At 46.2% G+C, this 27,669-nt stretch overlaps 1 protein-coding gene across 1 annotated transcript in view; it reads right to left on the bottom strand.

The window, feature by feature from the left end:
• Positions 1 to 27,669, bottom strand: part of hdac5 (histone deacetylase 5) — a 212,726-nt gene that overhangs the window by 39,481 nt on the left and 145,576 nt on the right. The window contains exons 12-13 of the mRNA XM_084329296.1: positions 25,345 to 25,456; positions 25,076 to 25,163 (exon numbers count right to left, since the gene is read on the bottom strand). Of these exons, the coding sequence (XP_084185422.1) occupies positions 25,076 to 25,163; positions 25,345 to 25,456 (200 nt within the window). The remainder of the gene's footprint in view (positions 1 to 25,075; positions 25,164 to 25,344; positions 25,457 to 27,669) is intronic.

The following is a 27,669-nucleotide window of genomic DNA, read 5'->3' on the forward strand; positions in this document are numbered from 1 at the left end:
AGAGAGAGAGAGAGAGAGAGAGAGAGAGAGAGAGAGAGAGAGAGAGAGACAGAGAGAGAGGGGAGGGGAGAGAGAGAGACATATAGAGAAGAGACATAGAGAGAGAGAGAGACATAGGGAGAGAGAGAGACATAGAGAGAGAGACATAGAGAGAGAGAGACATAGAGAGAGACATAGAGAGAGAGAGAGAGAGAGAGAGAGACATAGAGAGAGAGAGAGAAGAGAAGAGAGAGATAGAGAGAGAGAGAGAGAGAGAGAGAGAGAGAGAGAGAGATATGCTGAAGATGAGCTCCTGATTTAATATTTAACTTTTGATTGTTAAGAGAGATAAATATCTTGGACAAAATAAAGAAGGCTGTTATATTTTTAGGTATATATACAGTATGTAACTGGAACCCTCAGTGTGAGTCTATTTACCAAACGTTGACTTGCTAAGTAAAGCTAGCTAGTTGGCTAACTAGCCAACTAGCTAGCTCCAACCTACACAGGCTGTTTCCTACACTTTGAGTCCCAGCCTCCAACCTAAAGAAAATAATAACACACTGCCATAGATGGCGGGTATATAAGGCCAGGCTAGGCTATGCCGACCCAAACAAGGAGCCCCAGTCTGTGCATTATTATAGGCAGCCTAGGCTACGATAGTGTGTGTGTGGGCTGCTGCAGCCCAGTGGTGACAATACGCAAGGGTCGGCCAACCAAGGTGTCAATGGCAGTAGGTGTGGTGGCCGTTTAACATTCCAGACTGCAGGCAGTAACCAATCACGCCGCATCATCAAACTAACCGATGCCAGTCTGGTCTTCAAAATCCTCCATGGTCTAGCCCACGCCCACTTTCCGATTTTTTCACCTCCAGGTTCACCAGAACTGTTGTACCAGGTGACTTGGCTGTTCCATTAAGGACAAGTACATTTAGCAAATCAGCCCTCTCCGTGAGAGCTGCCAAGACCTGGAACTCCATTCCAAGTTACATGCCGCCTGGGCACAACACTGGATCACCTGAGGCCAAGGGCTTGCTCTACGAGGGCATGATGAGACTGAGTCAGAGTTACTCAAACCGTGGAAACTTTTTAGAGCTACTATGTACATTGTTTTCAAAGCATGATGAGATCCAAATTACGGAAAACGTTTCCTTCATTGCCGTCGGCACCGCAACAACAATATGCGCCAGGAGAGACAGTCAACTCTGAGTCCGCTTCACATTGAAAGTGATCTCACAGACAAACTTAAAGCAGAAAAGATCATTGATGCCATTTTAATTTTGTTGCATTAAGGTAAGACAATGGTTAATCATATTGGATGCTTTCTGTAACTGAGGGGTACAATTCCCTGACTGTATTGTTAGATATGATACTTACTACCACTACCTCTTGTACTTTAGACTCTGGCCACCCAGTACTAGGCATAAATAATTATGGTAAACACTCCCACGTAGATGAAACGATCCAACACAAATGTACCAAGTCGAAAGTCTGCGTTTAATAATAATTAATACATAGCAAAAGGTATGTAGAGCAATCACTTAATTACATTTATGATTTGAAATAGGATGCACTTTTATGGCAAATGAGTATTCGTTGGTAGATCAATAGAGAACGTCCAATCTCTGGTGGCGCAGGCGGTAAATATACAACCTGGAATATTTAAGGAATAATAGCAATGATACTTTAATGATTATAGAACTGGATACACTAGGGGGGAATTCCGGTCGCTTGTAAGACAACTGGAGAAGGGGGGGGGGGGTAGAGTCTGGCTGTATCCGTCTGGCCGAGGGTATCCTGGGAGAACCCACGGTTGTGCGGCTCGGTGCCTCAGCGATCCTCGATCCACAGATGAAAGCAGTTGGACTCTCTGTGGGCCGGCTTCCTTCGGTCCACGATGGAGAGACGTGAAGCGACCTCGTCGTGTAGAGCGTCTCCTCACCTGTCGTCCTCTCCGGGGGGGGGTTTCCAACACACGGCAGTGTTGGTCTTTATCCATAGAATAATCACTGTATACAAAGCATAATCCGTGCCTGGGAAGGCGGGCTGTCGTCGGTAGAATAATCCGGTATGCAGGTCCACTCGCTCGTCGGCTCTGGGGCTCCTCGGGTGCAGCCTCACATGGGGTCGGCCACCCTGGATAAGCAGCCAGTTCTCTGCCCGAAACGATGGGGTACTGACTACGATAGTATTCTCACCGCACGAAGCACTACATATGAATAGACTATTATTAGCTTAATAGACTACGTCCAACTCGACGATATAGTGCCAAATATGACTATTCAAATATTAATATACACGATGTCTCAATACCGATGGTAGGCCGAACTTGGCCTTACTCCCACACGTGGCGTCGCGGGGAGGCTTTACGTCTGTCACTCTATTGGAGGGTAAGAAACTGGACTAAAAAGAAAGTCCTACTTTAGTAGCGCAGTATATATACGCACTATGAACAAATAGTACCGTTAGTGGTGCGGTAGCCAGATTCCTACGCGGAACTAGGACTTGTTCGTACATGTTGAGCGGTACGTTTGAACTGGGTCTGGGGGGTATGGCAGCCTGGCACCAAGGTCTCGACCAATAGTAGAATGGAGACTATTATGGGATGTTCAGTAGGCTAGAATGGATATTCAATGCATATTGTACAAGGAATATACAAGGGATATCAGGGAATATTAGAGAATATACAAATATAATTAAATATATATATATAATAAATATATATATTCGGTTTAATCTGGCCCTTCACAACAGCCACCCCCTGATTGGTCCCAGACCTAATCAGTTAAGCAGAGACAGATTAATCGCGTTGTCTATTTACACATAAGGGTTTGCTGTAGGGGTCAGTCAACTTCACAAAGTCATAGGGTTATAGGGTCATGGTCATCATCGATTGTGTCTGGGAGTCGGGGCAGTTCTATGAGCCTCGCCACGGGACGGGTGTAAGTGCGACCCTGGACAAGCACTTCAGCTGCTCGGACCTTGCCGTCGGCACCGGTGATCACTTTGCTTACGCGGCCGGCCTGCCACATAGCTCTGGGCAGTGATTGATCAATAATCATGACGACTGTTCCTTCTGTCAAATTGTCTCTCTCCTTTACCCACTTCTGGCGGGTCTGTAGAGACGGTAGGTAGTGCAGTAGGAATGTCCTTTGTTGTGCACTCTCTATGGTAGTGCAATCATCTATGTTGGGGTCTGCGGAGATAACAGTGCTCAATCCACAGAACACAGGCTTCTTATTCTCAGCCTCCTCCTGACTGGCTTCCCTCGGGATAGGCGTGGGCCACTCTCCTTCCGGGAGCTTTAGGAATGCTGGGCCGTCACTGTAGACATTGCGACGGGTGAGGTCATCTAGGGGCATTCCCCGGGTGATGACGTCAGCTGGGTTCTGTTTTGTATCAACGTAGCGCCACTCTGTTTCTCCGGTTAACTCTTCGGTTAAGTCTTGAATCTCGGTGACTCTGACTCCCACGAAGACTTTGTACTTGCATGAGTCCGATTTGATCCAGGCGAGTACTGTCGTGGAATCTGACCACAGGATTGTTCTAGACACCGGTATGGTGAGCTCACGTTGGATGAGCGTGGCTAGGTGCGCTCCGGCTAGGGCTGCGCAGAGCTCTAGGCGTGGGATAGATTGTTGCTTGCGTGGGGCTATTCTCGAGCGGGCGAGGACAAATGCTGTGTAGATCTCTCCCCCCTCTTCTTGGGCCCGCAAGTAGGCTACTGATCCGTATGCGACCTCTGAGGCGTCACTGAAGACGTGTAAGTCCATTTTACATGTCTCTGGCCTCACCGTGGGTGGGAAGTAGCTTCGGCGCATATTAACGCCTGGGAGTGAGTGGAGCTCCATCTCCCACTCTCTCCAGGTGGATGCAAGGTGTGCGGGAATGGGGTCGTCCCAGCCCTGGTCCTTGTCCCACAATGCTCGTACAATCATTTTTGCCCTGGTGGTGTACGGTAGAATACATCCTAGCGGGTCATATTGTCGGGCGAGTGTTGTGTACACACTCCGTCTGGTGGTCGGCGCCGCGGCCGGCCTTCCCTGCTCCGTAGTCAGGGGCTTGTGTCTGTAGTGAAGCGAATCTGTTTTGAATCGCCACACCAATCCCAGGGTCATCTCCTGGGCTTCTCCCGGGATTGTAGCCATCCAGGTCTCGCTGCTGGCTGCCTTGTCCTCGGAGGAGAGGCTGCGCAGTACTTGCGGATCGCTGCTGGCCCACTGCCTGAGATCAAAGCCGCCTTTGATCAATGAGGCGCGGAGTTTAATCAGGAGAGCCTCGGCTTCTTCCTGGGTTGAAAGGCTTTGTAGACAGTTGTCTACGTAGAAGCTGTTCTTTACGCTGTGTCGGACCTCTTCGTCCGCTGCTGGGTCCTCTGCTACATGTTTCTGTAGTGCAAATGTAGCACAGCAGGGGCTGCACGTCGTTCCGAAGGGGAGGACTTCCCATTGGTAGATGGCTGGGTGCTCATCTCCTGGCTTCTCTCTCCATAGGAACCGTAACAGGGGCTTGTCCTCCTCTACTAATCTCACCTGCAGGAACATTCCTTTAATGTCCCCACTGATGGCCACCTTTTCCTGGCGGAAGCGGAGTAGAACGCCGAGTAGGGAGGGGCCGAGTGTGGGACCGGGCAGTAACTCTTTATTCAGATTTTGGGATCCGATCTGGTAGCTGCAGTTAAATACTATGCGGTCTTTACCGTTGTGATGGACCTTGTGGTGAGGCACGTACCACGATTCAGTGGTCTGGTCAGCCTCTTTAATGTCCATCTTTGTGACGTGTCCCGCTGTGATGAGCTTCTCAATCTCAGCGCGGTATACACTCTCTTGGGCGGGGTTCTTGGGCGGGGTTCTTGGCTAAGCGCCGCTCCGTGGTCAGCAGGTACCGTTCTGTGGCGTCTGTCTTGGCGTGGAAAGTAGGCATTCCTTCTCGCCGCAGGAGTGGCGTGGCGTATCTCAACACGCCGTTGACCGGGACTCTCTTGGTCCCTGTCTCGAGGAGGTGAATGGCGTAAATGTCATCTTTAGAGCGAATGTCTTTCTTTCCGTTCTTAAAGGGCATTTGTTCCAAGGTCCATAACCGCTCTACGTGTTGCAGGAGTGCGGTTTCTCCCTCTGTGACTCGGGAGTGGAGACATCTAGTGGCTGTACTTCGGTTGAGAGATTTGGCGAGCGGGCCTTGGAGAGTCCATCCCAAACGGGTCTCGACTGCTGCAGGACAGCCTCGGGGTCCGGTATGAACCCGGTCTATCGGGACAATGAGGTCTGCATGGTCGGAGCCTATCAACAGGGTCGGCATAGCATTGTCTATGAGCGGGATCGGTAACTTGCGCAGATGTGCATATTTCTCCATCAGCTTGGCGACGGGGTATGTGTACCGCGACAGTCCTATTTCTTGGCTGGTGAAAGCGTCTGTAATCTGGTACCGTCGCTCAGGCTGGCCGCTTGCTGCGATAGAGAATGAGACATTCTCGCCCTTTATCGTCTTCAAATCTCGTCTTATTGTCCGAATTGTCATTTGGGTTTCGCTTCCCCGCAGCCCTAGCTGGGCCGCAGCGGAGGCGAGCAGAAGGGTCTTCTCTGACCCGTCATCGAGGACGGCGTAAGTGTCCAGGACTTTATTCTGGTAGCTTAGTGTCACACGCACTACTTTTAGGAGTACTCGGGCTCCACTGCTGCTGGCGAAATTGATGTACATGACGCTCGCTTTGCTGCTGGATGGTGCGGGTGAAGGGCGCCGTCTGTTACTGTCGTGAAGTATGTCCAGATGGGCTCCATCGCACTTGGTGCACCTTTTCTTTAAGCGGCATTCGGCTGCCATGTGTGAGCGCACACAGCGAAAACAGCGCTTGTTGGACTTTATCCATTGGCTTGCTTCCTCCGCGTTCAGCTTGGGGAAGGAGTCACATTGCGCTAGCCAGTGTTCTTTCTCACAGTAGGGGCACACTATCTTCCACTTCTCCGTTCTGGAGGGGGTACTGTGGCTCCGGCTGCTCGGTACTGACTCCGATTGGTGCATCACAGTCACCGATCTTCTTCCATCATTTAGTCGTCTGGTTCCTTCTCTGGAGCCAGGGGTGCTCTGTCCGAATGTATCTAGCCGTAGGCTGCTGACTTCTCTCGCCAGGAAGTCTGCTAGATCGAGGAGGTTCGGTTCGGGGCCATTCGGGTCTCGGTGGTCTCTCTGCCGCCTAAAACGCTCCTGTCGAGCGGGCGGCAGCTTCTCCAAGATCCTTTCCACATTTGAGTTGGCGTAAAGTTCATGCCTCCCCTTCTCTCTCTGCGCTCCCAACATCCCTACCAGGGACTGCACTCTGATGGACAGGTCGTCCAGTGCTCGATTGTCTATTGCTGGGGGTAAGCGGTCGATGTGTCGGATCTCCTGGATCACGTAATCCCATATGCGCCCATACCTCTGGTCCAATGCTACCAGCGCTGCTGTGTATGGGGTGGTGGAAGTCGCGTAGGCGAGCGCTATATTATGTGCGCGGGGTACCTTTAAGTGCTTCAGTAGGATGGCGTATTTATGGCGTTCATCCAATACATCCACCAACATGGTCTCCAGACACATGCGGAGTTCTGTATACTGGGCCCGGTTCTCTTGGGTGAAGTCGGGTACCATAGGCGTGCCAATGTATGACGCTGACTGTGGATACATCGGCGAGCGTTGGGGGAGAGGCCTCCTAGGCGAGTCTCCTCCCGCTCCTTGGTATGGGCTGGTACCGGCAGTGTACCATGGCCCGCTTGTCCAGGTGCTGTTCCTCGGTGCGGGTCGTGCGTCGTGCTCACCCGTGTATAGAGTCGGGGGTCTGTAGCGCAGCTCCGCGGGAGTATAGCCTGGGCTGTACCGGACCTCCTGGTCCGGTAGAGTACTGTGCTGTCGTCGGGCGTGGTTCTCCTCCTCTTCCTCTTCGTCTTCAGTTAGGTCATCCAGTGCTTGTAGTCTCTGGTTTAGCCTCTCCACAGGATATGCTGCTCCTTCCCGGTTGCTAGGTCTCGCTTGGACCGGTGGGGGGAGGTGGTCTGTGGGGGGTATAGACCTCGTCTGTTGGTCAAGTTCAGGGTTGTTTACTCGGCTAGGGGATGCCGCCCTGGAGGTGTGTCTAGACGAGTTCCTGGAGCCTCTGGCGGAGGGAGAGGGTGTTGTCCGTCTGATCAGCTGTTCTATTAGTTGCGCTTGCTGTCTGTCGCGCTCTGCGTCCCGTAGAGCACCAGCAGCTGCTCGCTGGCTGTCTGCTCGGTCTCGGGCCACATTCTCTTCCCTCTGAATGCGTCTTATTTCTAGACGTATATGCTCTTCTTCGCTCCGCTGCTGGATCTGCAGTCGGTCGCGTTCAGCAGCGGCGTTCAGGCTGATGAGGAAGGCCTGCTGTAGGGTCCTCTCTGCCTCGCTGGGAGAAGGCGGTTGTATAGGGGAGCCTTCCCTCGGGGTACTCCTTGCGGAGCCTTGGAGCTCTATCTCCACGGTGCTCTCCCCGTCTTCTTCCGTGCCGAGTTCTCTCTCGGTAGCGTTGTATTCCTCCCGGGACTCATCGGGGACTACTTCTTCAGTACTGGCGGGGTGTGAAGTCATGTCTGGTTCCCACTGGTCCCCACCGTGAACTTGGTCAGTTACATTAGAACCCGTAGGGGCCTCTATGGTCGGGGTAGTCTGGGCGTTGGGGTTAGACATACTTTTACTTTCTAGTTTTACCGCGTTTACTGTTAGTAGAAGACTAGGTTGTTGACTGACAGCGTAAGCCTCTAAGTACTGAGGGAGCCGTCGTTCGCGCTGCGGGCGTTGGTTAGGAGGATCGTTTCGTGGAGTGTTCATCATAGGCCATTTCAATATTAATAACACTATATTAATATTACACTAATTACCCTCCGGCTCGAAGGACCAATTGTAACTGAGGGGTACAATTCCCTGACTGTATTGTTAGATATGATACTTACTACCACTACCTCTTGTACTTTAGACTCTGGCCACCCAGTACTAGGCATAAATAATTATGGTAAACACTCCCACGTAGATGAAACGATCCAACACAAATGTACCAAGTCGAAAGTCTGCGTTTAATAATAATTAATACATAGCAAAAGGTATGTAGAGCAATCACTTAATTACATTTATGATTTGAAATAGGATGCACTTTTATGGCAAATGAGTATTCGTTGGTAGATCAATAGAGAACGTCCAATCTCTGGTGGCGCAGGCGGTAAATATACAACCTGGAATATTTAAGGAATAATAGCAATGATACTTTAATGATTATAGAACTGGATACACTAGGGGGGAATTCCGGTCGCTTGTAAGACAACTGGAGAAGGGGGGGGGGGGGGTAGAGTCTGGCTGTATCCGTCTGGCTGAGGGTATCCTGGGAGAACCCACGGTTGTGCGGCTCGGTGCCTCAGCGATCCTCGATCCACAGATGAAAGCAGTTGGACTCTCTGTGGGCCGGCTTCCTTCGGTCCACGATGGAGAGACGTGAAGCGACCTCGTCGTGTAGAGCGTCTCCTCACCTGTCGTCCTCTCCGGGGGGGGGTTTCCAACACACGGCAGTGTTGGTCTTTATCCATAGAATAATCACTGTATACAAAGCATAATCCGTGCCTGGGAAGGCGGGCTGTCGTCGGTAGAATAATCCGGTATGCAGGTCCACTCGCTCGTCGGCTCTGGGGCTCCTCGGGTGCAGCCTCACATGGGGTCGGCCACCCTGGATAAGCAGCCAGTTCTCTGCCCGAAACGATGGGGTACTGACTACGATAGTATTCTCACCGCACGAAGCACTACATATGAATAGACTATTATTAGCTTAATAGACTACGTCCAACTCGACGATATAGTGCCAAATATGACTATTCAAATATTAATATACACGATGTCTCAATACCGATGGTAGGCCGAACTTGGCCTTACTCCCACACGTGGCGTCGCGGGGAGGCTTTACGTCTGTCACTCTATTGGAGGGTAAGAAACTGGACTAAAAAGAAAGTCCTACTTTAGTAGCGCAGTATATATACGCACTATGAACAAATAGTACCATTAGTGGTGCGGTAGCCAGATTCCTACGCGGAACTAGGACTTGTTCGTACATGTTGAGCGGTACGTTTGAACTGGGTCTGGGGGGTATGGCAGCCTGGCACCAAGGTCTCGACCAATAGTAGAATGGAGACTATTATGGGATGTTCAGTAGGCTAGAATGGATATGCAATGCATATTGTACAAGGAATATACAAGGGATATCAGGGAATATTAGAGAATATACAAATACAATTAAATATATATATATAATAAATATATATATTCGGTTTAATCTGGCCCTTCACAACACTTTCATTTGAACAATTAATTTGCACTATATGAAATGAGTGGGGCTCGCTGTAGTAGCCTAGTGGGTGTGTGTATTGTATGAAATCAGAACCTGGACAGCACCGTTTGCGTGCACCGTTTGCGTGCGAGCAAAAAAGAAAAAGGAAAAAATGTGCGCGTTCCGCGCGACTCCTATCCCATCTATAGCCTACCCTGATGTCCAGCTCACCCGCCGCCTATGCACACTGCAAAGAGCAAAGCCATTTTTTATATCAAAAGGTAGGAAATATAACTGTAAGCTATAAAGCTGAGGTTTCCAGTTTGACAGCGATATGTAGCAGGCGCGTTTTGGTTACAGCTCCGCTCCCGTCAACGTTAATTTCGTTTAAAAACCTTATTTTAACAACACTAATGAGATTAAACCACATCGTATATATTAAATAAGACCTTCTACTAACTATATCAAAAGAAATAAAGATTCAACATGGAACCTAAGGACAAGAAAAAGTGTGGAAAGAAACTCGGAGCTGACAGTTCAACGGCGCAAGTTTTGACACGTTCGAAGGATACAGCAGCCGCCAATACAACAGTACCGTTGTTGACTAGCCCCGTCGGGGAGTCAATAGTGGAAAATATACCGGGACCAACGACGACTAGCCCCGAGAGGGTGACAGCAGACGACAACATAACGGTAACGGCGGGGAAAAACACTGTGAGAGAGAAAGCAGGGGAATTTGAGAAGAAAATTTCCGTCAAATCCACGGTGTCCCCCAACGCACCTACAACGTCAACTGACACAAGCAGTGAAGTTACACAACCCGACTTCAAGTCTCTGACTAACCTGATAAAAGATCAGATACAAGCAGGGAAGGATCAGATGGTCGCTTTCAAACTACACATCGATGAATTCAAAGTACACATCGATGAATTCAAAGTACACATTGATGCTAAATTCGAAGAGGTTATAAAAGCGGCCGCTGAACAGGCCGGGCGAATCACTGCAGTGGAGAATACGGTGCTAGGAATTACACTGATAGTCCAAGAGAACGAGAAGACTGTTAACGATGGATTTACAGATTTTTTTTTTTTTTTTTTATCTTTCTTCCCCTCCTTTTTCCCGATTTTTCTCCCATCCCACCCTTCCTGGTTGTTGCGTACTTTCCCCTACTGTTGGTCCGGGAGACCGGAGACTGTCGCATGCTTTCCTCCGACGCATGTGCAGCCTGGGGCAGGCCAACCTGGCCGCGCAGGTTCTCACCGGGGAGAGTGTAGCGTGTGGGAGGCCACACTATCTCTCCTTAGTTCCAACCCTTGCTGAGCAGGCGCCCCGACCGAACTGTGGGGGTCGCTGTCCACAACGCCCAGGACCCACCCTTCAGCTTTCCCACCCCGATACAGCCAATTGTATCAGTGTGAGAGGCCAGCCAAGCTGATAGCAACGCCGGGAGCTGGATTCGAACAGGCGAATCCTAGTGTCTCCCGGTGTTGGTGACGAACGTAATCTCCGTGCGCCACCTGCCCCCCCCTGGATTTACAGAGTTAACGAAGGAGATAAAACAGGTGGAAAAAGCGTTTCGGAAGAAAATACAAGACATCGAAGAGGAAGCAATGGAGAGTCGGCTCGAGATCCAACGTTACTACCGGAGAAATAATATCCGTATTGTGGGACTGGATGAATCAGTCAATTGCACAGACGACATGTTTCCAACTGTGTTAGCAGGTATCCTAGGTAACCATATCCTACCCACAGCGCCGATAGTGGATCAATGTTACAGAGTCGGTACACGAGACCAAAGAGGCAACGGGACGAGGCCGAGGGTTATCATTGCTACTCTGCGCAAGACAGAAATAAGAGACGCGATCATCGGAGGGGCGCGCAATCAATGGGGGAAACTGAAATATGGTGATAATTCAGTATCTTTCTACGAAGATCTATGTAAGGAGGCCATCGCTCTACGTGTCCCCTACAAAGATGTGCTGCAGAGATTATACAAGAGAAATCTCAAGCCAAGCCTTAAGTACCCGGCACTACTATCCATCTTGGGGGAAGATGGTATTAGGCACGGATTACGCTCGCCTAAAGACGCCGATGAATACATGAAGCAACATGGATCTGGTCCCCCGGGGCCGGTCGCAACATAGGCTCGAATCAGTAGATAAGCCTACTCATCTCTCTCTTTTTCTCAATTTTTTTTCCCTCTTTGTAATTTAGTACTTTTATTAGAATTACTTTACCACGGCTCAACAAAAGCAACAGATGATATGCATGCTGGCAACACTGAGGCACAAAGTGTTTAATACGGATCGTAAGGCATTATATTTATAGACTTCTGGTCTCTGAGGAGACAATAATCCAATATTGACATTGGGATCATTGTGGAATATTCTGGACTCTTCTCTCGACTGCTCAGGGGCACAATGGAATATTCCGGAAAATACTATAGGTCATGACTCCTGGGTAGGAAGATCATTCTGGGACATAACAGCAGTGTTTACGAATTTACAAGGGTATTCTACAACCTTCTAGAATATAATGCACTCCTACAATGAAGGCCTGTAACTTTAACATTAACATCCGGTATGTATAAGCTCCAGTGACAGAAGTTCAATAAGGCTTTAAAAACATCAGCCACATCTAAAGGTATAAGCATGACAAGGTTATTCTAATATTTTAAATAATTACTCCACTGCTTTAGAGATTTGCATAATGTAGATCTAAAAATCTCTGTTTTTCTCTTTATTCATTTTTATTTGTATTCTCACTTTTTTTTGTTTTTTTTTTAATGGTGTTAGTATTTTTCTCCACTCTTTTCCTTTTTCTGATGGTTCCAACATAAGTTAGTAGAAGGTTCAAATGAATATATCAATGAAGGTATATTTTTCATTTTTCACACTATTGTTATTACATTAATGGGAAGGCGCAAGACCAAAAGCGACATTCTATTGAATTAGAATGAAAGTTTTAGATCCTATGGCAATTAGCATAGGTAGATTAGGGTTACAAAGCTCATTTTGGGCAACCCGTGGCTTAAGGGAGGGAGTCATACGCGTAGGATGTGTCTATGGAACACAGTCCTGTACGACTCTCTGTGGGAGGGGGGGTTAGGGGATTTTTATTTGTATATATGTATGTTTTTAAGCTCGGCTCTCAACGGGACCTCAATAGTTGGATGTATATCTATTCTATTGTAGCTTCGCACTCCAGAAGCATTACCAACAACTACACAACAACATGTATAGATTATGGCTAGTTTGAATATAATGATCTGGAACACTGGGGGAATAAATAATCAACACAAACGCAAAAGCGTGCTCACACTGATGAAAAAAGAACAGGTTGACGTGGTTCTGCTAAGCAAAACGCACATTTTAGAGAAAGACATAGATATGTTAGCGGACAACACATATCATAACATTAGTCACTCTTCCTTTGGAACGAGAACTCGTGGAGTTGCCATAGTCGTTAGACGGCAGTTGAATATTGAATTGAAGGGAGTATGGTCTGATGCAGATGGTCGGATAACTATAGCTAAGATTGTACACAAGAACAGGAAAATAGCGTTGGTAGCGGTATACGCCCCAAATTTGTACGAAGTTGGTTTCTTCACTACACTTACCAAAGCAATGTTAGACCTTCCCGATTACTCATTTATAATTGGTGCGGATTTTAATGCCATTTGGAATCCAAGGATGGACAAATCTTACCCCTCCTTTTCCAACGAACAAAAAAATTCATCTAATGCATTAAAGGATTGGTCGAAGATTACAGGTGTAAATGACTTATGGCGATCACTTAACCCCACGACCCGGAAGTACTCTTGTCGATCTGCGAGACATAACACATTATCCAGAATAGATTATGTTTTTGCATCCCGAGACTATTTGATAACTATGATGTGGAAATGATACCCAATGCATTATCAGATCACTGTTATTTACTCCTAAAAGGAACATTTGGTATACTATCTTCCCGAGCCCCAAGATGGCGATTTAACTCGATGCTGCTTAATAACAAGGAATTCATTACACAACTCAAAGAAGCTCTTACAGTATTCCTACGGAGGAATGCAAACTCGGTGCAGGACCCCAGAATATTATGGATGTCAGTAAAGGGAATGATCAAGGATTTCACTGATAGCTTTTCCTCCAAAATGCGCAAGAATCGATGCTCAAAACTGGCTGAACTGGAAACGCTTTACTCAACGTTATTTAATTCTTTACAATACAACAACTCGGTTCGACTGGAAAACCAAGTTAATGTACTAAAAAAAGAGATTAACGCCATATACAGACAACAATCTGAAATACAAATACGTAGCACAAGACAACAGCAGTACTCTCAAGTTTCCAAACCAAGTCACCTATTAGCTATGCGATTAAGAGTTAATGCAAAATTTGCAGATATAACTACCATTAGAGCACAACAAGGACTTGTTACAGACCCTGAAAAAATAAATGCGACATTCAAAGAATTCTACTCCAACTTGTATAAATCAGAAACGACCTTCGATCAAAACAAAATGGACACATAACTTATTCAAATGAACCTCCCTAAACTTTCAGAGGATGACGCTAAACAGTTAGAAACACCGATCACGCTAGAGGAACTCAAGAAGGCCATATCCGAAATGCAAAGTGGTAAGGCTCCTGGAAGAGACGGTATCCCAACAGAAATGTACCTCTCTTGTTGGGACATAATTGGACCCTTATTACTAAATATGATTTTATACTCAGTCAAGGAGGGGAACTTCCATAAGAACGACAATATTGCACTCATAACAGTCCTCCTTAAAAAAGACAAAGACCCCACCGAGTGCGGTAGTTATAGACCCTTAAGCCTCCTCGGAACAGATATCAAACTGTACTCTAAGGTATTAGCCATCAGATTACAAAAGCATATGACGTCTTTAGTTCATCCGGACCAAACTGGCTTCATAAGAGGCCGCTTGATCACTGATAACATAAGACGATTACTGCACGTACTAGATGCTGACAAGGACGACACCACGCCTAAGGCGATGCTGTCCCTGGATGCAATGAAAGCTTTTGACAGGTTGGAATGGTCGTATCTATGGGCAGTATTAGAAAGGATGGGGTTAGGTAAAGGTTTCATTGATATGATTAAAGTATTATACAAAGACCCATTGGCCATGATTACAACAGGTATAATCACCTCCGGAATCTTTCCGGTATCACGCTCATCTAGACAGGGTTGCCCTCTTAGTCCCGGACTATTTGATCTATCATTAGAGCCTTTAGCACAATATATAAGACAATCCCAATCCATAGAACCAATCGTAATCAAGGGCACACAACATCAGATTTGTTTATATGCGGACGACGTAATACTGTTCATGCAAAACCCCAACACCACATTGCCTCATCTGCTCAAGTTGATTGAGGACTTTGGAGATTTATCGGGATTTAAGATAAATTGTCCGAAGTCGGCTTTCCTTCCACTTAACGCCCCTGCAAAAAGAAATATAACCCTCCCAGAAGAGATACCTATGGTAAAACACTTTAGATGTTTGGGAGTGGAAATATTCCCCACCATAAGACAAACGGTGAAGCACAATTACATAAAAATCCAAAACAAAATCAAAGACGACCTTGACAGGTGGTCAAAACTTAAAAACTCAGTACAGGCACGGATATCAATAGTTAAGATGGACGTACTACCTAGAATCAACTTCTTCAACTCAATGCTACCGTTACCCCCTCCAGAGGGTTACTGGAAAAAATTACACTCCTCCACATACACATTTATTTGGAATAACAAACCACCACGTATAAAAAGATCCACCGCACAGAGAAACAACGCAGATGGTGGTATGGCATTTCCAGATTTTTTCCACTATTTTAAGGCATACACTTTAAGACCATTGACAACATGGTTTGATCCCCAAGCATTAGTATCCTGGAGAAATTTAGAAGAAAATATAGTAGCTCCACATAGACTGAAGGACATAGCATACACTAAATTATCAATTAAGCAATGCAAACGGAAATTTGGCCCCATAATTACTCATGCGATCCGGATATGGCGTGAAACACAAAAAAAATATTCTAACCCACATAAATGGCATAATCATACTCCCTTATTCAATAACAATGCACTCTTGATTGGAAAACGACCTATAAGATTCCCTATAAGGGAAAAGCAAGGCATACACTCATTAGGTGATGTTTTCAACAAACAGGGTTTTTGTAGTTATGAAGAAATACACAAAAAATGTAATCTCACCGAGTCTACATATTATTTTTACGCACAGTTATTGTTATGTTTGAAGGCTCACGGTGTTCCATTAAAGATACCAATTAAACACCACAGATACCACAAATTCTTCTATGAAAGAGAGACATCGAGAGGTTTTGTTTCAGATTTTTATCATCAATTACTAACGTCCTCGTATGAAACCCTCCACCTAGACTCAGTCTGGAGGAGGGATATACCAGACCTGGAAAAAGATTGGCAAGAAGCCTGGGCAAATGTTCGATTTACATCAAGGAACCCGGACCATCAACAAATCAATCTTAACTATATTCACAGGACATACTTGACTCCTATAAGACTGAACAGAATGGGTCTTAAACAAGACTCCAAATGCTCCTTATACACAAATGGCGACGAGGGAACATTTATGCACATGTACTGGGACTGCCCACCAGTTAAGATATTCTGGAAAGAGGTGACCCAGCAATTATCAAATCTCTTAACTCTGAATATACCTGTACACCCCTCTGTATTACTGCTGAATGATGTTTTTGAGTGTGCAGTACATCCACAGCTAAAGAGATTGGTTTTATCGGGTATCACAGTGGCTAAAAAGCTGATAGCATCACGATGGTTCCAACCGGAATTTTTTTTCCGAAAGGTCTGGATTATTACATATCTCGATGTGATTTATCAAGAAATATCTACAGCAAGAATTTTGGGTCTCAATGAATCCAAAATGACAATGTGGTTAGAAGTGGTGGAGAGAATAAAAGCTAGCATATAATGGTAGTGTCTGGTTAGGAGCGAGGGATAATGGATGTATTATCCAATGGGGGGTCCGGGAGGGGGGGGTACGAGCTAGAGCATATGTGTGTAGGGTATTAGATAGCAAATATTAGGGGTATATCCTGTATAATACATTTAACTAAATGGTGATTTCATTGGATGTGCACTGTTAATAATGCTTGTATATATTTTTTTTTTTTTTTTTACTTTATTTTTTAGCGTTTATCGCTTTTCTGGTCAAGCATGACCGACAGAAACAGGTTGAAATGGGATGTAGAGCAAGGGAAGACATTTTTTTTTTTTTTTTTTTTTGGTCTTTTTCCCCCTCCATTTTCCTCCGATTTTCTCCCATCCCAATGTTAGTCGTATGCCAATTCCCAGTCCCTTCCTGGTCACTGCGCTTTACCCCCCACAGTCAGATCATTTGGGAGAGTGGAGGCTACCACGTGCTTCCTCCGACACACGTCCAGCCAATCACCGCTTCTTTTCACCTGGCAGCGCGGATTCTCATTGAGAGGGCGTAGCGTGTGGGAGGACCACACTATCCCCCTCACGTCCAATCCGCGCTTAGCAGGCGCCCCGACCGAACTGTAGGAGTCGCTGTTTACAACGACCCGGACCCACCCCGCCAGCTTCTCCCACCCTCTGATACAGCCAATTGTATCAGTGCAGACGGCCAGCCAAGCTGGTGACAACCCCGGAGCTGTGAGCTGGATTCGAACAGGCGAACCAAGCTCACAGCTCCGGGGCTGGTGACGAACGCAATCTCCGCTCGACCACCTAACCGCCAGGGGAAGACATTCTGAGAAATGACGGCGGATCCGGGAATCGAACTCGTGTCCCCCAGATCCGTGACGAGCACGGTTTTCCCCGACGCAGAAATAGCGCCGAGATATGCGGTGAGCTACGGGAGCTCCCAATGCTTGTATATCTTATCGTGTGTTGTCATGTTTGTTTATGTTTGTTTAAAAAATAATAAAAAAATGTAATACAAAAAAAAAGCTATGAAGCTGAAATGAATGTACTTGGACTTCCGGTATGAGAGCAGACGGGTAACACACGTGCGATAGAGCTCCTGGTCAAATGAGCGAAAAAACGGATAAAAAAAGACCCGAAAAGTAATTAAAAATGAAAATGCACACGAGAAGTAAGGAAGAGACAACGATTGTGAAGGAAATAGAAATGGAGAACATACGAGAAGGAGAGAATCTGAAGAAACAGAATCCCCGAAGCGAAGCCGAGAAAAGCCAGGCGGAAGAAGGGGGAGGTACCGCTGAGGCAGACACGGGAATGCCAGGATGGGCCGTGGTCATGCAGGCCGGGATACTGGAGAACATAACAGCGGCGATAAAACTGAACACGGACACGATAAGGAATGATATTGGGAAGCTACGGGAGGAATTGAGGAAGGAACAGGAGGACTTCAGAGGTGAAATGAATACAGAAATCAAAAGGGTGGAGGAGAAGATGGCGGAACAGGACAGAAACGTGACCGAGTTACAGACTAGGACAGCACACGCGGAGGAATGGAACACGGAGATACACGAGGTATTAACATGTGTGATTCAGAAACAAGAACAGATGGAGACAAAGATGTCGGACATGGAGGGGAGGTCACGGAGAAATAACATCAGAATATGGGGACTGAAAGAAGGAGTCGAAGGGGAATCGGTGACCCTATATGTGGAAAAGCTTATCAAAGAACAACTGAAGGAAACGGGACTGGAAAAAAAGGAGATACAGAGGGCCCACAGGGCGTTGGCTCCGAGACCACAACCGGACAGACCTCCGAGGGCGGTGATTATTAACTTTCTGAGATTCGAGGTTAAGGAATTGGTACTCAGAACCGCGTGGACCAAGAAGATTGAAATCGAAGGGAAAAGACTATCATTTGATCACGATTACTCGACAGCGGTAGCAATAACACGCAGGTCCTACGCGGGACTGAAGAAAACACTGAAAGAAAACGGAATGAGATTCCAGTCACCCATGACCTCGCTAAGGATTCACTGGGAGGAAGGGGCGGCGACGTACGCAACGGCACGAGAAGCAGAGCGAGAGATGAGACGGCGAGGGATGCGGATGACGGAGGACGGAGAAGGAAGGAGGCGGGAGGACCAGACGCGGAGCTTGCAGCAGAGATTGGAGGGAGCCCGCAGGTGGATCAGAGCGGGAAACCGGAGAGAGGAGAGAGGAGAAGGCCGAGGTGAAACGTGACGGAGCGAGGACGGAGACGGATGAGGAGGCCAGAGAAGGAGAGGAGGCGGGAGGAGGCGAACGGATGAGTACACGCACAAGAGATTGAAAAAACTATTCAAATAGAGACAAAGTATAGAAACTGAAATAACATATGCATAAGCACACATTCCCAGGTAGAGGCAGGATATAGAAATGAACGTAACGTATACATGGACACATAATACACAAGCTGATGGAGGAAATAAATGGAAATATAACTAGGTTTGATAAGCGAGACACAGAACATACTGAAACAGATACATAGACACACGCTGTGAGTAACACAGTTGGGAGGGATTAAGGGGATAAATGGACATCACATAGAAAATAGAGGAGAGGAAAAGAAAGTAAAAAGGGGTACACGGGAGACACCGCACACGGATATGGGAGGAAGGAGGGACAATGAAACATATGAGTCACATTGAGAGGGACCAAGAAAAGAGGGTCTTTGATCAAAAGGAAGGACAGAGCGCTTTTGACCAGGAGCTCGAAAGCAAAAAAAAAACAGTAAGAAAGCTGGACAAATATGACGAGCGATTGGGGGCAAGGGTTACAAACCCCCAAGCCGTCAGGAGGGAGCCCCTCGCTAGGAGGGCAATTACCCCTCACCCACCAGCAGGGGACAGGGGGGGACACAGGGACCCCCCGAACGCCTTGGGAGCACTTTATGTAAAGTTTATGTTTTTTATTTATGTTAATCATTATATGTATTCGGTGAAGAGAGCGGAGGCTCCAACCGGAGGGGGAAATGAGTGTGACATGGGGGGGACTGACAGACGAAAGAAGAAGAAAGATGACAAGGGTTAAAGGTATAAAAATGATGTCGTTAAACGTTAATGGAATGAATAATGCGATAAAAAGGGGCAAAGTGATGTTGAAATGTAAAAAAAGTGAGATGGAAGTGATTTTTCTGCAGGAGACACATTTGGTAGCACAGGGTCATGAGAAACTGAAGAGATTTGGATATGAAAATGCATACTATAGTTCCTTTGAACAAAACCCGAGGAGAGGAGTAATCACGTTAATCAAAAACACAGTCAAATTTGAATTGATCAAGGAAGTAAGAGACAAGGAGGGAAGGTTTGTTCTGGTGAAGGGGAAAATGGAGGGCCAAATGGTTACGTTAGTAAATGTTTATGCACCCCCAGAGAGTGAGAGGGATTTATATGAGACCATTTTTTATATGATAGTGATGGAACTAGAAGGGATATTGATATGTACGGGAGATTTTAACGTAGTACTGAATCACGACCTAGACACCACGAGTACTAGAAAAGGACGGGCACCCATCAGTAGATATATGAATATTCAGATGACGGAAATGGGAATTACAGACGTTTGGAGGGGGATGCACGCCATGGACAGGGAATACACACATTACTCACACCCACACGTGACATATGCGAGAATAGACTACTTTTTGATGACGACGGGGGACAGTTACAGGGCACGGGAGAGCAGTATAGGAGTGGCGGACATATCGGATCACAGTGCCATATATCTGACAGTAGATCTAGAAGGGAGACGGAGGAACACGATTTGGAGACTAAATGTAGGAATATTAAATAACAAAAGGGTGGTGAGTCAGATCAAGGAGGAGATAGCCAGATATAAGGAAGAAAATGACAACGGGGCGGTAGACCCGAACATTCTATGGGACACACTGAAGGTAGTGATAAGGGGGAAATTGATGGAAAAAACAGCAATGCTGAAGAAGGCCAGAACGGAGACATATCACAATCTGATAGGGAAGCTGAAGAAGCTAGAGGGGAGACACCAGATATCAAAAGAACAGGAAACGCTCGGAGAAATCAAAGAAGTAAAGGCCAGGATAAATAGGGAATTATTGACGGAAATAGAAAAGAAAGCGAGGTTCATGAAACAAACGTACTATGAAGGGGGACCAAAAGCGACCAGACTGTTGGCTAGGAGAATTAGAACACAACAGAAGTTGAACACGATACACACAATAAGGGATACAAAGACTAATGAAATATTGAGGGACCCAGCTGAAATAGAGAGGACATTTAGAGAATACTATGAGAAATTATACACACAGCCAAAAGCAGCGGGAGAAGAGGAAATAGAAACGTATCTGGAGAAGCTAGAGTTACCATCGATAGGGAAAGAACAGAATGAAGAATTAAATAAAATAATTACGGAACAAGAACTGGAAGAGGCAATTAGTAGAGCTAAAAACAACAAGTCTCAGGGGAGCGACGGATTCCCATCGGAATTCTACAAGACATTTAGAACTGAATTAGCACCCATGTTAGGGGCGGCGTTCAGACACACGATGGAAGAGGGGAAAATGCCCCCCTCGTGGAAGGAAGCCATAATCACCACGATACCAAAGGAAGGGAAGGATAGGGAATTATGTAGTAGTTTCAGACCTGTGTCCATACTTAACGTAGATTACAAGATGTATACATCGATAATATCAAAAAGATTTGAGACGTTTATGCCAGACATTATAGATGAAGATCAAACTGGATTTATTAAAGGGAGACAGACACAGGACAACGTGAGAAAGACATTACACATAGTAGAGGAGATACAAAAACAAGGGGGTAGCGCGGTACTGATTAGCCTAGATGCAGAAAAAGCGTTCGACAGTGTGAGCTGGACATTCTTATATAAAACATTGATGAGGTTCGGACTGAACGGGAGGGCGATGAAGATGATCAAGGCGCTATATCAAGAACCGACAGCGAGGGTTAAGGTGAATGGCAGCTTGACGGATAGAATCAGATTAGAGAGGGCTACCAGACAGGGATGTTGTCTCTCACCGACGCTCTTCGCCGTTTTCATAGAACCACTGGCACAACTGATCAGACAGACCGAGGACATCAAGGGAGTAAGGATAAAGGGAACGGAATATAAACTAGGCCTATTTGCAGACGACGTGATAGTATACATGAGGCAACCAGAAAAGAGCTTCCCGGCACTGATGGATCTACTGAAGGAATATGGCCACTACTCAGGATACAAACTAAACGTGACAAAGACACAGACCTTAGCATGGAACTATTCTCCAACGACGGAAATTAGAGAACAGTACGGGATAAGATGGGACATGGACAAGATTAAATACTTAGGGGTGAACATCACAAGAGGGGTGGAGAAACTGTTTGAGGCGAATTATACACAGATAAATCAGAACATCAAGAGAGACTTAGAGAGATGGACAGTAATGCCCTTGGACTTCAATTCAAGAATAGAGGTCATTAAAATGAACATACTATCAAGGTTACTGTACCTATTCCAGTCACTACCGATACAAATACCACAGAATCAATTCAGGGAGTGGGACAGACTGATATCGAGGTTCATATGGGCGGGGAGAAGACCACGGGTCAGATATAAAACACTACAACTACCAAAGGAAGAGGGAGGGATGGCAGTACCCAGCCTACAAGATTATTACTATGCAGCACAACTGAGAGCAGTGACGTGCTGGTGTAACGACAGATATGAGGCAAGATGGAAAGACATTGAAAAAGAAGGGGAGGGATACAAGGTACAAGCTCTGGTGGGAGATAGGGAACTATTTAAAGAAAAAGAGGGACTATTAGATCCAATCACCAAATGCACCTTGACCATATGGAACAGAGTAGTAAAAACACACAAATTGGAGAAGCAGTCAGGGGTCCTGAGATGGGTAGCACATGACAAGAGATTCAAACCAGGGAGGTTAGACCATGGATTCAGAAGGTGGGAGAGGGGGGGGGCAACAGCGATATGCAAAATGATAGAGAAGGGAGAAATGCAGACACTACAAAAATTAAAGGAGACATTTGGACTAGAAAACAGGGACCACTTCAGATATCTACAGGTTAGAGACTACTACAACAAAGAAATAAGGGGGGCCAAAGACGAGGAACAGAATGGAATAATAAAGATGATAGTATGGGCATACGAAGGGGGGCAAGGAAGAGTAATATCAGCAATATACCGGGCTATAATGACCAGCAAGGGACACACGACCGATTATATAAGGGAGAAATGGGAGAGAGAACTAGAGATAGGAATAACAGGGAAGGAATGGGGGAACATATGCGAGGTACAACATTCAACAACAGGATCGAGAATATGGAAAGAATTTGGATGGAAAAACATAATCAGATTCTTTATAACCCCAGAGCTGAAGGGAAAATATGCACCAACACAAAAAGCATGCTGGAGGATGTGTGGGAAGGAGGGGGCAAATCACACGCACATATTCTGGGGATGTCAGAAGCTGAAGGGGTATTGGGAGGAGATAGGGGAAGCAATGATCAGAATATTAGGATACGGGCTACCACAAACAGGACTGGTGCTTTACTTAGGAGACCTGACACACGAGGGAATACAAGGGGGGGACAAATATTTAATAAAGATAATGTTGATAGCGGCCAGAAAAGCAATAACGAGACTGTGGTACAAGGAAGACCCACCGACAATAGCAAAATGGGTAGGAATAGTGGAAGAAATACAGGATATGGAAAGGATAACACACATGCTGAGGTTACAGGAAGAGAAATTTGGGGAAAGATGGGGAAAGTGGGAGGATTATAAAAGGAACGAGAACGACATCACAGAGGAAGAACCAAATGCAACACAAGAGGGCGAAGGGTAAAGGAGGAAAGATGTTCAAGGAGGGTCTATGAACCCATGTCACACACCTGTGCTTTAGTTAGTATTTTCTATTTTGTTTTTGGGATATTACAATTGCTGAATGCTTTTATACCTTATTATTTATGTCTGTTTAACGGTGTGATATTAAATATACAGGGATGATGTGGTTTGTGTATGGGTGAACCAAAACGCAAAGTGAAAGTTAATAAACAAGAGAAAAAAAAGAAAGGACGAAGGATAAGGGAAGAAAGAAGCTCAAGGAGGGTCTCTGGACCCAGATCACACATACAAGCCTTAGTCAGCATTTATCATCTTTGAGTAGGAATTACCTGTTTATGCCTGTTTAAGGGAGATACACAATCAGCCTTTGTATCAAATACCTAGAAAACAACAGTAGGGGAACCAGACAACTAACCATGTGATACCCATGTAAATATTTATGTGCACTGTTTTTTCTTTTTGTTTTTATTGTGATGCTAGTTTCTTTATTTTGTATTATTTATTTGTAAGTGCCGTCTGTCTAAAAACTGTTAATAAAAAATTTAAGTTAAAAAAAAAAAAAATTAATGTACTTTATATTGTTAGCTGCTAGCTAAAAAAATCGTTTTTATTAGCTAGAAGACTGTTTCTATAGCATATTTAGCTAGGAAACCTCAGGATAGGTCTACATATCCACCATAAAGAAGACTGCTATATCTGTATATATAGATCATATTTAGCTGGAAAACCTCAGTGTGGGCTTATTTATCAAACTTTGACTTGCTAAATAAAGCTAGCTAACTCTACTGGCTAACTAGCCAACCAGCTAGCTCCAAACGGCACAGTCTTTTCTCTACACTGTGAGCTCCAGCCTCCAACCTAAAGAATAACACTGAAAAGAGCAAACCAGGTTAAATAATACAAATAAACATTTTTATTAGAATAAACGTTATCTATAGAATATTTATTTATTCAGTCTAGGTTTATTTATCCACCCTCATAAAGAAGACTGTTATATTTGTATATAGATAATTCGATATATTTAGTTGGGAAACTATCTAACTCCAAACTACACACTTTCCCTACACTGAGCCCCAGCCTCCACTTAAAAAAAATTATATATGTATATATAAAATAATAATACAGTGAAAAGAGCAAAGCTATTTTCTAAAGAATATCTTTTATTAGCTCGTTTTTGTTTATTGATTGATTGATTGAAAAGTTTATTAACAGATTGCAGAATGGGTACAGTACAGTACAGCTCAATACATACAATTGTTAAGGGGATGCAGACCAGAGAAAGACTTTCGTCTTGTTTACATCAGGGTCCCCCATTTTCAATTCATCATAACATATATGACATACATGACATACAGATAGACAGTACTGCTACATCTATACATTTATGACATATCAGATTTGCAAATACAGTACTGTTTGTGATACAAAAGTGTCCAGAAAAGGAGTGTATATACATTTGGCGTAGAAACTGTACATTGGAGGAGGTTGGATGGGTGGGGTGGGGTTGGGTGGGTTGGGTGAGGGCTGTACATTGGAGGTGGGGGGGGGGGGGGGGGGGGGGTTGGGTAGGGGACACACACAAATTTTTTATCCAGTTGATATAGCAACATGGACACTGAGACAGCAGCACTGGCAGCAGCAGGCATTTTCCTTCCCTGTTTTTTTGAATATCCAGAAGAGATCAAATCAGAGAACGGGAGAATAAAGTTCAGACATAGATTACAACGAGAATACCCAGAGACTCTATATGCTGACCACTCTAAAAACACTGGTGTTGTTACCAACTTGCTCTTCTACACTGAGCATGTCACTCACTGCATGGCATACAGCCATATCAAAGCACTACAGCTTCCTATCCAAGAGAGGGATCTGCAAGGGGAGACAACTTCAGATCTTTGAAGACGGAGACAAGGACCAAGAGAGAAGGCTCCTGACTGTCAACTTTTACCAAAATGGTACGGTCATGGTGCAAGGTAACAAAGCTGCCCTTGGCTCCTTTGGACAGGACTTCCCCACTCTGGAGAAGGGGGCAGCATCTAGAAAGGACACAGGAAGCATTCTGAGCTCTCCCATCACCACAGGCACCCCGACAACAGACAGCCAGGTCCACAGCACTGTCCAAATATCCCCTACTCCTGGTCATAACAACCAGCACCCAGACCACCACACCGTCAGCCTCCTGAGAGACAGTCTGGCTCTACTAGAGGTGGAGCTCACTGAGCTGAGAGAACAGCAGCTCTCCACCAGCCCCACACCACACCCTGACCTCCAGCAGTGGAAGCACCAGCTGGAGTCTGCTACACAGGAGCTGAGGGAACAGATCTCCAGCCTGCAGAAGGACAACCGGGCCCTCACCACAGAACTTAGGGAAACAAAGGACAACATGAGGCGGGAAATAATGCAGGTGCGAAACGAGATGTCAAAGGAAATATCAGCCATCATGGTGAAGGTGATGTCTACCAGTACAGAACAGCCACAACCCCTCACCCCTCCCAACCCTCCCACCACTGAGCCCCCACCACCCAGCGAGGATGCAGCCCCCCATGCCCCCTCATCCCCCAACCCACCCACCACCGAACCCCCCTCCCTCAACCCACCCACCACCGAGCCCCCACCACCCAGCGAGGATGCAGCAGAGAGAGGCTCTCAAGCCCCCCATGCCCCCTCCTCCCCCAGCCTCTCACACTGTCAGCCCACCACCCTGAAAAGGGACACTGAGGTTGCTATCCTAATAGACTCAAATGGCAAGTTCATCCAAGAACAAAAACGTTTCCCCAACACAAGAGTGTCCAAAATCTAGTGCCCCACAATAGAGGATGCACTGCAAATCCTTGCGCACCCCGAGTTTGGCACATCAGGCCATATTATCATCCACACTGGCACCAACAACCTGCGGGAGGAACAGGAAAAGGTTGGTAGTCTGGTCACCAGAGTAGCAGAGAAAGCAGCTGTGACCTTCCCAGACTCACGCATCACCATCTCCACCTTGCTACCCCGCAGAGACTTTCACCCCAAGACCATCAATAGGGTGAACGCTGACATCACCAGAGGATGTGCCTCACTCCCAAATGTACACGTTGCACATCATATATATATAACGCCTGAGCACCTGTACGACTACTCCCACTTAAAAAAGCAGGCAGTGGGCATGTTTACAAAAACACTAAAAGATGTGGCACTGGGCCGTCAAAGCCTCCATCTTACACCAGCCAGAGGACCTCCCAGGAGCCCCCACTACGCCTCAGACCCCACCAGGAGCCAGAGGACCTCCCAGGAGCCCCCACTACGCCTCAGACCCCACCAGGAGCCAGAGGACCTCCCAGGAGCCCCCACTACGCCTCAGACCCCACCAGGAGCCAGAGGACCTCCCAGGAGCCCCCACTACGCCTCAGACCCCACCAGGAGCCAGAGGACCTCCCAGGAGCCCCCACTACGCCTCAGACCCCACCAGGAGCCAAAGACCTCCCAGGAGCCCCCACTACGCCTCAGACCCCACCAGGAGCCAGAGGACCTCCCAGGAGCCCCCACTACGCCTCAGACCCCATCAGGAGCCAAATACCTCCCAGACATCCATCCAGACCCAGCGCACCCCACAGACCCCCCGTTCCACCAGAACATCACCAGCTCCAGCAGCACAACCAGACTGGCCCTGGCCCAGGCTACTACCCCTCAACAAACCAGAGACTCTACCAGAACCAAGAGCCTGGCCCTCGGCCCCTTCCCAGCCCACAGCATGAAGAACCACACCAGGCCCCACGCAGCTACGCAGAGGCCCTCCAAGGAAGAGTGAACTATGAAGGAATGAATGAAATTAAACAGCTCCTCCAGTACATCTGCACTAAGCTGAACTAGTCTCATAATACACACACACATACATACACACACACACACACACACACACACACACACTACTTGCATAATTTACGCATGACTTAATTAAGACATGTTAGTTAAAAAGAAAAGCTAGTTAAAAGCTGAATTAGTATTGATACTTTATATTGCTGAAAGAACATTTTACATATTGCATCAAAATGCATCAGCTCTAACAATGTTCTCAATAGCCAAACACACACATTTACAAAATACAGTAAACACCGCATTTTATACAGTTCAATGTTCGTACAGTAGCTCTCTTGACAATCCAGTAGTTACTGTTTTATATGCTGTAATATTTGATGTTTTATTTTATGATGATATTTTGTATGTACTTTGATATCTGTTTTGTAATCCATGTTTATGTTTAATATTAATCATTTGCTTTGGCCATGCCAATAAAGCCATTTGAATTGAATTGAATTGAGAGAGAGAGAGAGAGAGAGACAGAGAGAGACATAGAGAGACATAGAGAGAGAGACATAGAGAGAGAGAGAGACATAGAGAGAGAGACATAGAGAGAGACATAGAGAGAGACATAGAGAGAGAGAGAGAGAGAGAGAGAGAGAGAGAGAGAGAGAGAGAGAGAGAGAGAGAGAGACATAGAGAGAGAGACATAGAGAGAGACATAGAGAGAGAGACATAGAGAGAGAGACATAGAGAGAGACA

Source organism: Notolepis coatsorum (genome assembly GCF_963971535.1).
Source record: "Notolepis coatsorum genome assembly, chromosome: 14".
Lineage (NCBI taxonomy): Eukaryota > Metazoa > Chordata > Actinopteri > Aulopiformes > Paralepididae > Notolepis > Notolepis coatsorum.